General features: G+C 45.0%; 1 protein-coding gene across 1 annotated transcript in view; it reads right to left on the reverse strand.

Annotated features, from left to right (window-relative positions):
* Positions 1–3,089: 3,089 nt before the first annotated feature.
* The window catches only part of SBF1 (SET binding factor 1), a 342,170-nt gene continuing 332,055 nt past the window's right edge, over positions 3,090–13,204 (reverse strand). Inside the window, exons 40-41 of the mRNA XM_029615648.1 lie at positions 7,630–7,761; positions 3,090–6,381 (exon numbers count right to left, since the gene is read on the reverse strand). Of these exons, the coding sequence (XP_029471508.1) occupies positions 6,283–6,381; positions 7,630–7,761 (231 nt within the window). The 3' untranslated portion in view covers positions 3,090–6,282. The remainder of the gene's footprint in view (positions 6,382–7,629; positions 7,762–13,204) is intronic.

The following is a 13,204-nucleotide window of genomic DNA, read 5'->3' on the forward strand; positions in this document are numbered from 1 at the left end:
AGGACAAAGGGACCATGATACTCATAGCCCCATATTGGCCTCGACAAGTATGGTTCCCCACACTGCTAGATCTCTCAGTCAGGGATCCAATTCGCCTGGGAGTAGCTCCCAATCTCATAACTCAGGAACAGGGTCAGTTGCGCCATCCCAACCTTCAATCCCTGTCCCTGACAGCATGGATGTTGAAAGCTTGATCTTACAACCTCTCAACCTTCCATCCGCTATATCTCAAGTTCTTATAGCTGCACGTAAACCTTCCACTAGAAAGAATTATTCCTACAAATGGAAACGGTTTACATTGTGGTGCACTCAGAAAGATTTAGATCCTTTCACTTGCCCCACTACCTCGCTACTAGATTACCTTTATCATCTCTCAGACTCTGGTCTTAAGACATCATCTGTAAGGGTACACTTAAGTGCAATCTCCGCTTACCATAATAAGCTGGAAGATACACCTATCTCCACACAGCCTCTCGTCAGTAAATTCATGAGAGGCCTAACTCACATTAAACCTCCAGTTCATTCCCCAAGCATACAATGGGACCTGAATGTCGTATTAACTAGACTTATGCGTTCTCCTTTTGAACCCATAAATACTTGTGACCTTAAGTACCTTACTTGGAAAACGGTATTTCTCATAGCCATTACATCAGCCAGAAGGGTCAGTGAATTACAAGCGCTAGTCACATTCGAACCTTTTACAAAGTTCCTCCATGACAGGGTAGTCCTCCAGACACATCCAAAATTCCTTCCTAAGGTTGTCACGGAATTTCACTTGAACCAATCAATAGTTTTACCTACATTCTTTCCTAGGCCTCACTCTCACCAGGGAGAAAGAGCCTTACACACTTTGGACTGTAAGCGTGCGTTGTCCTATTTAAACCGCACTACAGCCCAAAGAAAATCCAGTCAGCTGTTTGTATCCTATGACCCAAACAAACCAGGTAAAGCAGTGGGTAAGCATACTCTGTCAAACTGGCTAGCAGATTGCATACAATTTTATTATGAAAAAGCAGGCCTTACTCTTTAAGGGCGAGTAAAAGCACACTCAGTCAGAGCAATGTCAACCTCAGTAGCACACCTTCGCTCTGTACCTATTCTGGACATTTGCAAAGCAGCAACATGGAGTTCTCTTCATATCTTTGCAGCTCACTACTGTTTATATAAAGAGGGAAGACAAGATTCAGCATATGGACAATCTGTCTTAAAGAACTTGTTTCCAGTGTAACCCCAACTCCTTCTACATCCAACCTGCTGTGACTTCGGCTGATTCATTTCAACAACAATACATGTGTTGCTCACCTCAAAATGATTCAGCCTCTAGCTTGCTAATCACCCATATGTGAGGACTAGCATCCTACTTGTCCTGGGATAAAGCAAAATTGCTTACCTTGTAATAGGTGTTATCCCAGGACAGCAGGATGTAGTCCTCACGAAACCCACCCGCCACCCCGCGGAGTTGGGCCTCATACGTTTTATTATTTTATTTTTGGCTAACGCTTATTGCTGCACAAACAAGACTGAAGGGAGACCCCTGTGGCAGGGAATATCATGGCATGCTGGGCATGCTCAGTAGGCACTCTGGTGCCATTCAAAAGTTTCAGGGAAACTTTTAAAGAAGTTTTTCCGTACATAGGGCTCCATTACCGATGTCACCCATATGTGAGGACTACATCCTGCTGTCCTGGGATAACACCTATTACAAGGTAAGCAATTTTGCTTTTTCTCAAAACTTTATTGGGGAACCGCAGGTTCTGCCACCTTCATCCGCTGGAGACAGAAAAATACTGAAGGGACACAGAGGGCGCTCCAGGTTATTAGTGGACACCCTTCGAGTTTTTCTCTGTCTCCATCTGCTGGACAGGACTGGGTACATACAGGGAACTGTCCGGACTGAACCGGGTATGTACAGAGAACAGTTTATTGACTACTTCTCCAGGAATTTGTTCAAACCTAATTTAAACCCAGGTATACTAACTTCCTTAACCACATCCTCCAGTAATGAATTTAAGAGATTGTGCATTGAGTGAAAGAATTTTCTCCATTTTGTTTTGAATGTGCTATTTACTAACTTCATGGAGTGCCCTTAGTCTTTGTATTTTTTGAAAGATTTACATTTACCCGTTCTATGCCACTCATGATTTTATAGACCTCTATCATATACCCACTCAGGCCTAGATTTTCTAAGACACCGCGGTGGCGTGAATTGCGTGGTACCCGGGGGGGGGGGCCCTGCAATCGCTGCCGGCTTTTGCACCCAATAGCGCCTTCATAAAAGGTGGTGCTATTGGGTGCCAAATTGGAAGTTTAAAGGCTCCTTACCTTTTCACTGTCTTCGCCCCGACTCCTCCTGTTCCGGTCTTGACGCTGCCCCTTTTTAGTGATCACGTGCAAAAAGTCCCTTTTTGCGTGTGATCGCTTTGAAAAATGACCCTCTCAGTCATCCCTTCTCCAACTTCTTTAGTGTTTTCTCAAGGAGAGCCATTCCATCCTCTTTACCATTTTAATTTGCCTCTGTACCTTTTCCAATGCAACTATATCTTTTTTGAGATGTGCTGACCAGTACTGCACACTGTGGCCTCACCATGGAGTGATACAGAGGTATTATGACATTCGCTGTGATATTTTCTATTCCTTTCCTAATAATTCCTAACATTGTTTGCTTTTTTGACCACCACCACACACTGAACAGAGGATTTCAAAGTATTGTCCACTATGACGACGAGCCTTGGTGACACTGCTGTCAAAAAAAATAGGCAGTGGGAGAGTAAGAGAAAATGCTCAGCGAACAGACTAAGGTCATCAAGAAAGCAGAGACACGAAAAGTAGTCTGTTTTCTGTTTATAACAGCTCAAACAGAAAACGAGGCAGTTTGGATCTCCTATGGGCAAAGTGGTAATCAAAAGAACAGGCAGTTTGTTGTAAGGAACCAAGAGAAACTGTAGCAGAAGATGCAAGCTGAGTTACGCTGTCAGGGCTAGGCATTGGATCAAGCAATATAATTCAATTGACTACGCACTTTGGAGAACGAATGGGCAGTAAACATGTCCTCCTTCACACCAATTTCTGATGTGACAGACACTTCATGCTTACAGCTATGGAATTTTATTATTAATAAACACAAGTTAGTTATTTCTCTTTATATAATTTGTTTGGTTTTTATCTCTAGGCACAAGACAATGACTTGTATATTTGACACAATGTACAAGAACTTCAAGAATCTACAACTGCTCAGGTAAGTTTAAAAAAAATAACCAACCCCTCCATGTTACACCAACTATGGCCACAGCAAAGGGATCCTCTTATAATTAATATTATACAAGGGGACAAAAAAAAACCCAGGTAATTAGGATTATGTACAAAAAATACTTTATACTGAAATAAAACATTTAGCTCTTAAAAACAAGACAGGTAGAACATTAATACAGGTCACAGCTGTTATGGCAACCCAGGGGAGGGCAGAGGTCGCAATCCCAACAGTTGCCATGACAGTCTGCAAAAAAGAGGTGCAAAATTCACAGTCCAACAGAAGGAAGGGGAAGGGGAGCCTTCCCTCCAAATCTGACAAAATTCCATCCCATGTGTCACCTGCCAATAACCCGACTGCGTCCGAACCAGGATCCGTGTATACATCAGAAATTAATGTGTGGGTGTGTTTGGGGGGGGGGGGGAGGTAGTCACCTTTACATCCTCCGTCCTCCCCTAGCTGTGAGATTAATTTGTTTCTGGGTTGCGGGGAGGACGCGCTCTTTTTCTAGCCTCATGGTCTCTTTCTCTAGACTCTAAATTACAAAGTGTGTGCGCAGGGGACGTGTCTAAATGTCTAGACTGAAATTAAACTGCTTGGGAGTGGAAGGCATGGCTGTGTGTGGGGGGGGGGGTCTCAGAGTTGAAAGTTAACAGTGCGCATAACATGCACAGGTCTAGGTCTTTCTATGAACTGGTATAATTTTGCTTTGAGAGATGCAAGAGGTTCTGGTTCTTCTGACACATCTTTGGAATCGCTAGATGACATGTTGAGCATGTATGGCTCTCTCTTGCTGTTAAAAAGGGAGGTCGCTTCTCCTGAGCGAGAGAAGTACAAATCAAGTTCATTTGTTCCTTTACACAATGAATAAGGTTGACCATGATGCTCATATGAGCTTGGAGAGCAATAAGTTACTGGCATGTCCTTCCCCTGAGTGCTGTGAGCTAAAGACTTGCAGTTACACACAATGCATTTGTTCAGCTAAAATCATGTCATGGGAATTGTGTCAAGAGCAATGAGGGATGGATGGTGGGAGTGTTTGAGAGGTGCTGAGCTTAGTGGGTGGGGCCTCCTGCAGTCTTCCACACCTCCTTTCCAGTGTCCCCTGAAACAAGAAATGCAATCCCAGATGCAGGGGCTGTGAGTGCTGCAACCATGGACAGAGACACTAGTGCACTTCCCCTTCTCACAGACATCTTTGCTGCTCCTATGACAATATGGCGAGAGGCACAGGTTACCACCAGCAAGATTGTTTCAGGACTCCAAGAACCGTAGCACGAGCAGCCTTCCAGGTAATCCCATACTGGAAGTTTTATAGTACTGTGCAAATACACAGGCAGCAGCTTTCTGCCTTCATAGGGAATCTTTTCATTCCTTGAGCCCAACTCAAAGCCCTGAACAATGCTCCTGCCACTTCAACGTCAGCAAGAAATGGTTTCAATGGAAAACTAACAGATTTCAAACATTCGCTGCATGTGCTGCATAGTATTGACAAGACCTATGCAACTACCCGCAACCAGCACGAAGAGCACTCAGTTTGTGCCAAGAGTTCTGATAACACTGCCCACCTGTTTTGATCTATGCAGGAAGCAGGGAGCAGGTGCTGTACACCCTGAAGGTGTTCCTCTGTCCTACCAGTGCTACCTTAATCTCTCTCTGGAAGTGCTGGTACGCCCCCTCCAGTCCTCAGGTGGAACTCCAGTGCCCTCTCTCCACGTCTTTCCTATTGATGATTCTTCTCCCCAGTACTACACAGTTTATTATATACAAGTTTATATAAAAAATAGACTATGAGCTCCACAGAACTGCAATACTGCTAAGAGACAGAATTTCCCCCTTCCCCCACAGCCGGGGCTGCAACGGCAGCACTTACAAAACCTCCCAAAACAGGGGAAGAAAGTGACAGCAAGGAACGTGCTCACTAAGTCCTACCAAGCAAACTCAGCAGAAGGGAATCTAACCCTCCCCAGTCCCGCAGGGATGGCCTGGTCTGGTGGCACTGGTTTGGGAGGGCAAGGAGCAGCCCATTCTGCCTCAACTGATCCTAGCTGTTGGTAGCCACCCCGGCTGCGTACTGTAAACAAGGTTAGACTGCAATAGTTAAACCAGACGGTCCCTTCCATAGGTTCTGTGAGTGTATCTCACAGATCACAGAAATAATAAATCTCAAATATAAACTTCTCATTCTCGCATAAGTTAAATGTTGAACACATGATGGTGTTATTTCACCCCTTCCACTTCTTTCCAAAGGTCCTATGGTAGAGGTGTGTTTCACCATGAACCATGAGGGCAGATTCCCCGCTGCCAGCCCTTCTCTGCCTCCGATGACGAGCCTGGGGTGAGTGGCCGTGGACAGCAGAGGTAACTCCTAGGGACCACTGCTGTCAAAGTGACTTAGGGAGTGGGAGTGGATGTGGGGGCAGGCACAGTGCAAGCTGCGTCCGTAGTGGTTTTAAACAGAGTACTGCATTCCTAAAGTAGCTGCAGTTCATACAAACGTTTCTGAACTCTTCTTGCCTCTGCCCCTGTTTCCCCAGCTTTAGCCTCGTACTGAATGCTGTTCCCACCTTCGACCTCTGCAATGGGGGGGGGGGGGGGGGGGGGGGGGGGGGGGGGGAAGGCGGCCCACAGCCCCATCCAGCGGCCTTGCCACAGTTATGGTGCATGCAGAGGTGAGAATACAATGGGGGTGGGGGAGCCTGGAAACTGCACAGGGCGACTCACACGGGCGAAAACAGTCCCAGGACATGAGCAAATGGTAGGGGAGGCAGAAGCTTACAGAGAATCCAGACAATCTAGTGGGCTGACACCGAAGCCCACCAGCCTCTCAGTGTAACAGCTAGGTGCTTCTCGAGGGGAGCCTTGTCCCAGGCTCTTCCTCCTCCTGTGTCAGTCTCTAACCACGGCAGCCATGAAATGACTGTAACAACCAGTGATGCCAAACATTTCTTCACCGACTCTCGCTGTATGTCACTGGTGTCCGCTTTCCCCAGGCTCCATGGGAAGCGACTGGTGGCCTTCAGCAGGGGTGAGAGTCATGCGTCCGACAGGCAGCCTTGGATTCTGTCAATCCACTGCTGAGCATGCAGTACATCCTGGGCACAAAAGTTATAAACTCGTTTTGTCGTCTTCAGCTGTGGATAGAGAAACAAGATTACCACTACAGGAAACCAGATACCTTGATGCAAGACACAGCAACACATCAGAAGAGGGACAATAATCAGAAGGTTGCTGCTTCTCCCAGATGACAATTCGGCAGGAATTAAGAAAATTAAGAATCCAGAGGGCATTTTCTAGCAATTAATACCTTGGTGGCAAGCAGTCAAGTGTGGAAGCAACAATCCACCAAGACCACCTTCTGTGGTTTCCTGGCTAAACTAAAACTAAATCATTCATTTAGAAACTGCTTCTTCTCAGAATAAACATACTTCCTACATCAAAAGCCTTGCGGGAGAAAGATCCAGCCCTCTGCAGGGTATCCCACACCCCTCCCGGATGGTACTCAGCAGTAAGAGAGCAGCAGGCTGGAGTTTGCTGAGGCCATTTGAGAAATGCTGATATCCCGTTATCTTGCTTAAGAACATAATAGATGCCAAATTGGGTCAGACCATCAAGCCCAGTATCCTGTTTCCAACAGGGGCCAACCCAAGCCACAAGTACCCAAACATTAAACACATCCCAAGGTACTATTGCTGGTAACAAGCAGTGGCCAGTCCTTATTAGCAGTTTAAAAGTGCACCTGACTCATAATGCCCTACTGGGATAGAGAGAGCCCCTCTGAACCTTCAGCAAACAGTCACAGACCTGACTGATGGTGTACTAATTCTTTAACACTATTTCATAGGTTTTATTATGGAATTGATAGGGGAAATCCTGCAAAGCGATTGGCTAGAACATATATAACCCCCATAAAAATATACTGGTAATTCCTCCACCCTCTCCCCAAGGATCCTACCTCATTTTTACCATAAAAAGCATTGAGATATATTACTATACTAAGTGAACTGAAAAAAGGACAAGAAAATATCATTTAAAATGATAGGCAATTGCAATAAATAATACATACATGCCTAGTATCATATCCTCCACCTCCATTCTCTTACAGCCCCCCCTCCCCCCACCCTGGCAGCCTGCTCTTATCCCCTTTCCTGCTGGCCCTGCCTATCCCTTTTCCACCTCTGCTGCAGTTCTTCCCATCTCCACCCAATACCTTTTTCCTATCGCCTATTCCCTTTTAAACTCCTCCTTGGCTTTCCTCCTCTGCTCCCTTCCCCCTGCCCAGCACAGAGTGGGTGAAAGGGCAGGACAGTGAAAGTTTTGTTCTGCCTCTTATTGCCTGTGAATCCAGTCAGGGCTCTTATAAAGAACAGAGATGCACTTACATCAAAGAAGGCTTTTTCCTCTACAGTTTTGGGAGCCCCCATGGTGGGTGTCCCTGGGGTGATGGATTCCACCTCAGCCAGGTCAATGACTCCCTTACACTCAGTGTCCATTCTGTTATCATAGTATCTCAGCTGTAAGAAATGACCAGAGATCAGAAATGATTGATTGTATTTATTATAATGAATACATGATCTTATTTATTATAATGCATTCCCTCTGCTGCAAAGAGGATACATCACCATCTGTTGTGGTTAAAACAAGGCAGTCAGTGGCAGAGCGGGGATGAGAACCAAAGCACTCCCTTACCTGTCGTCTTTAGAACATCTTACAAAGAAGTCTGAGCAAACAGTAAGAGTAGAAAACAGCAGAAAAAAAATCAACTGACCCGACTAACTACCAGCCATGAAGTACAATCACTCCCAGCACAACACTCCTTATCCAAGACATTATTTCATTGACTTCCTCCTTGGATTGTTCTCAACTCTCTCGGATAGATGAATATACAACATCCTCTGTTTAAATCACATCCAGTACTCCCCCTCCCATTTCTATGTACAAAGCTTGCAATAGCTGCTAAGACTACTGTGGCTGTTGCCCAGACAACCAATCACCCAGGTAACTATGGCCTTTCCTGATGGTATCCCACTACCAACAGCCTGTAGCCTGCCAGATTGACCCAGTACGACTTCAATTTTTACTGTACTTATATAGTCTGCCAGACGGACCCAGCTGTTAGATGTAACTGTCATCACAGCCTGCCAGACACAGCCACGGGACGGACTGGTTTTCTGTTAGGACTCCTAAGATTTCATATTACCCAATTTGCCATTCATTCCGGAAGCCTCAACACTCGTTACTGAATTCTTTTAAATAGGGAATACTAAACACAAACTCACGCGCCTGGCAGAAAGTGAAGTCATCCTGCCAAAAAGCCGCTTAGGAACAAGGCTCCTGAATTAATCTAGTGGCATCCTTAGCTAAAGAGTGCAGGCTTACCCCATAAAGCAGACATTCGAATAATAAATAACTCCCCAGTAATGTCTGTAAGGAAGAAATCTGTGGACTTGAAGCAATTTTCTTATGCAAATGCGGCCGTGCTGATGCAGAAGCTCAGTGGCGGCAGGAGCATAGGGGAGAGGCTGCAATGATAAAAATGATGCACTTAATATGTCAAGCTTGGAGACGCTTGCTCATGTGGATTTCCAGAAGTGGGGTCAGGAACTCAGACAGGATATGTTGGGAACAAAAAAAGAAATCCTGAACATGGTTACAGAGCTCAGGAGCAGTATCACAGATCTCAGTAGCTGAGTGGAAGAGGCCAAATCGTGGCTAGATGAGCATGACACTGCCTTTGTGCGCTGGCATAAGGAGTCCATTGCTTTAGTGAAGACTAATATGGTCTTAAGCAAGCGCCTAGAAGACCTCAAGAACAGGTCTCGGTGCAGGAACTTTCATTTCTGTGGGGTCCTTGAAGACCCTTAGAATAGGGATTGTATGCAAGTGCTGACCAGTGATTTTGGGCTCTAATGAAGAGTTGGCAGAGTTTCCCAGCATTGAGCTGGATACAGCTCACAGATCACTTGATCCAACTAGAGGAAATCCAGCACTATATATTGTTTTCATAAATTCTCACTAACAGGCTGATGCTATATCATGCGTTGAGCCTAGCGCACAGGCTGACGAGCTTTTGGACGTGCTAGGATAATACCCGATGCAATAAGGGGATTAACGTGTCCAAAACATGCGTCCAAACCAGCACATAGCTAATTGCGCTCATCACATGTAAATACATGTAGATGGTTATTAGTTATTACCGCCGATGAAAAAAATCACCGTGCGCCCAATGCGCATGTTTTAACATGGAAAATTTAACGCTAGCCCTGGGGCTGATGTCAAGTCTTTATGCACTCAGAACCGTCTGAAACCCCCCCCCCCCCCCCCCCACAAAGCCACAAAAACACTCAAAATACTGCTTTTCTGTGGCTCCTCCTTATTATCGTCCCGATACTAAGTAGGAGGAACCAAAGGAAGCAGCATGAAAAAGAAAATCTTGCTGGCTGTCAGGTTAGGGAAACGTATGCTCATTAATTGAACATCCGTTTTCCTATTGACATACAGCTACTTCTCCTGGGCACCCAATGCCATGGACATGCTAGGGACACACAATTTATCCCTAGCACATCCTTTTAGCGCAACCCCTTATTTAAATGCTTCACGTACCCAGGAGATGTGGCTGGGCGTGCGTCAGGAGAGTGGGTGCTCAATCATGAGTGCCCGTTTTACGCAAGCCAATATTGCATTGGCCTGTAAAAGAAATAAAAATCTTACATTAAGCCAGGAGGATGGGCCATTCACATGGAAAGGAAATTAAATTGAGGTGTTTCAAGATCTGTCACCCGAAACGATTCAGAAACTCAGGGACTTTAAAGAAATCATAGCAATCCTGTGCAAGGGCAATATAAAACAGCATTTGGTCTTTACTTCATTATCAATGAGATCTCATTACTTGTCAGCATGGTGGAAGAGGCTGGCAAGATATTATATGCAGTGAGACTTTCATCCCAGAAGCAGGCCTAGGATAAGGGAACTTCACCAACAATGATGAGGGAGGGTCCAGATAAATGGCAACTAGTATCTAATGGAAGAAGGCGGCTAATAAGATAATTGGGTGGATCCTCAAAGGATACACTCTCATGAGGGTTGGAGTAAGGTTAACCCGTGTGACACTGGAGTTTAGTGATAAGCTTATAAATGAGGGGCTTTATACTCAACAGTTTTAAGGAGCTTAGAGTTAAAAGGTTGAGTGTTTGTATTATGCTGACATTCATTAAATTAGAAAGAAATATATTAAAGAACAATTTATCTTCGGTTTATCATCAATAGGGGGGCTTAGATTCCTTGGGTTTGGGGGCACTGGGCTTGACACCATTCCCTGAGATGGAGTGTGTCCACTGGATGCAGTGTTGGATAGCTGAATGGGAAGAAGATATGGGAGGGGAAGGCAGGAGATGGGGGAACAGGTGGAATGGAGCTTGCTTGGTAAGTGGCATGAGTTTAATGGGTTTACGAAATGGAGGCTCTACTGATAAATCAGAAGATGCCTGAGAAAACCTGTTGGGAGTGGTGTGGGATTCATGAAATGGAGTGCCATACCATGTTTACTTAAGGACTGGGATGGTTCGGTTGAAAATGGTATCCTTAAATGTTAAAGGTTTGAACTTTCCCTATAAGAGGAGATTTATTTATTTATTTATTTATTTAGGTGTTTTATATACCATCGCTCCAAAAGAAGATCACAACGGTTTACAACGTCAGCATTCACATCTTTATCAGCTTTCATATTCTAGGTCAACATAATAGCAAAAGCATATTCTCATTCATATCCATACATCTTTTAGGTCACTGTATCAGCAAATATATAATCTAGTACATTTTCATACATTTTCTAGATTGACATCAGCAACTACAGATTCTGATTCTAACAATACAGTTAACATCATCTGGTCCTTATTGCTCATTCCGCTAACAATCTCTGGTACTGACAATGAAGTTATTTCTGGATTTTACATTAAATTGTATGCATTCAAAAGAGCCACGTTTTTAGCTCATGCTTGAAACTATTTCTGTTATTTGATGTAATGACTGTGGAAGACAGTTCCATAACTTGGGGGCCTGCTACGGAAAACATTCGTTCTCTTATTTGCTTTTGGTGTGTGTTCCAAATAGACAGTACCTTTAGAAGTTCTGAGATGGGCTCCTCGTCTCCTGGGGCTCCTCTCTTGGGGCTTAATTTGGGGAAAAAAAGAGCGAATACTCAAGAGAATTTGAGCCCTGTCTTGCACCCGATGGTGGAATGCACAGCGCGCATGGCGAACAAAAAAAAAAAAAAAAGCAGTGGATTTAAAAAAAATTCTCCTACTCTAAAGGGGAAGAAGAATTGGATCCGGAGGCACTCAAAATGGCGGAGGAGGATGGCATAGAAGAGCCTGGGAATGAAGGTAGTGACCCGCGGAGAATGGATGCGGAACCTCCCTCCCGCTCAGAAATGCGCTCCTGGTTTATGGAGATAAGGCAGGATATAAAAACTTAAAAAAAAAAGAAATCGCTGCCACTTTCCAGGAAATGCGCGACGATCACGCAGAACTGGGCCGGAGGATCGATGAAGCGGACATCAGGTTGGAGGACCACGAGGAAAACTGGAAGCAGCAGCAAAAGGACCTAACTTACCTGCACTCTACCCAGGCAGACTTGGCAGATAAGCTTGAAGATCTGGAAAACAGATCTAGGCGCTGTAATTTACGCTTTAAAGGCATACCCAAAAGAGAAGAATACACTAATTGTACAGTGGTCATTCAGAAAATTTGTACCATGATTTTGAACGAGGCAACTACTGATGGCATGGTATCCCAAGACAACTTGCAAATTGAAAGAGCACACAGATCATTGGGACCCAAGACAGGGAACAAGCCACGGGACATTATTGCCTGCTTCCACTCTTATGCATACAAGGAACGGATTGCGACAGTAGCAAGACAATGGCGGCTATGGAGTTGGGAGGAGAATGAAGTTACCATCTACACAGACCTCGCCACTACCACCTTGTGCAAACATCTGGATTTTAAACTCATCACATCTGCGTTGGCATCAGCGAAAGTTCGCTACAGATGGTTATTCCCCTTCGGACTGTGGTTCCAGATTGACGGGAAATCCCACAAGGATCGCATGCTAGATGAAGCAGTGCACGCCATGAAAGAAGTGGGCCTCTCAGTGGAGATCCCTGCTTCCAATGCTACCGTCTCTGCTAGCACCAGATATGAGATGCCACGGTGGCAGCGAGTAAACAAGGGGAGGGTCGCAGACTCCGGCGGAGCACCAGTGACAGTGCACAAGCTGATGCTCATACCTGAATTGAATGTTAGTTAGAGCTCCTTTGTAGAGTTCTTGGTCTATACCCTGATTGGGGGAGTGTCAGTTGGCCAAATTGTGTTCACCATAATTACTGTTTCCAGGTTGGATGTTTCGGATACTTGAGTAATCATTGGTAGAGTTTATCTCACTTACCAATGATGACTTGCTATTGAATGCCCTGGGGAGCGGGAGGCTCCTAGTACTAGTATGGGTTCTTTCTCCAGTAGATATTGGGAACGATGGAATCTTTCCAAGGGATTGCAGTGGGGTCGGGGGGGGGGGGGGGGAGAGATGGGTATTTTGCCTCATCGTATATATGCACACTTTCATACTGGGGAGCTTTTGGAGCTTTATCACCCATCTGTGCAGTCTTTCCAGCTGGGTGACATGGGGTGATTATGTCTCTCAGTTTTGGAATGGGGGTCATCATAGGCTACAACGGCTTTGGAGGTCCATAATTATTTGGAGATCTAAGCTGCGGAGGGTGTATGATCATGGTCATGATGACTACTGTTAAATTTGTGACTCTTAATGTTAAGGGTTTGAATTTGGGCCACAAACAAAGGTTACTCTTCCAGGAAATAGGTCGCTTAAATGCTGATGTGACTTATCTACAGGAGACATCTCCGGAAGCGGTACGAGGATCTCATGAAATTTGACAAATAT

The sequence above is a fragment of the Rhinatrema bivittatum genome, chromosome 9 (assembly GCF_901001135.1).
Source record: "Rhinatrema bivittatum chromosome 9, aRhiBiv1.1, whole genome shotgun sequence".
In the NCBI taxonomy this organism is placed as follows: Eukaryota; Metazoa; Chordata; class Amphibia; order Gymnophiona; family Rhinatrematidae; genus Rhinatrema; species Rhinatrema bivittatum.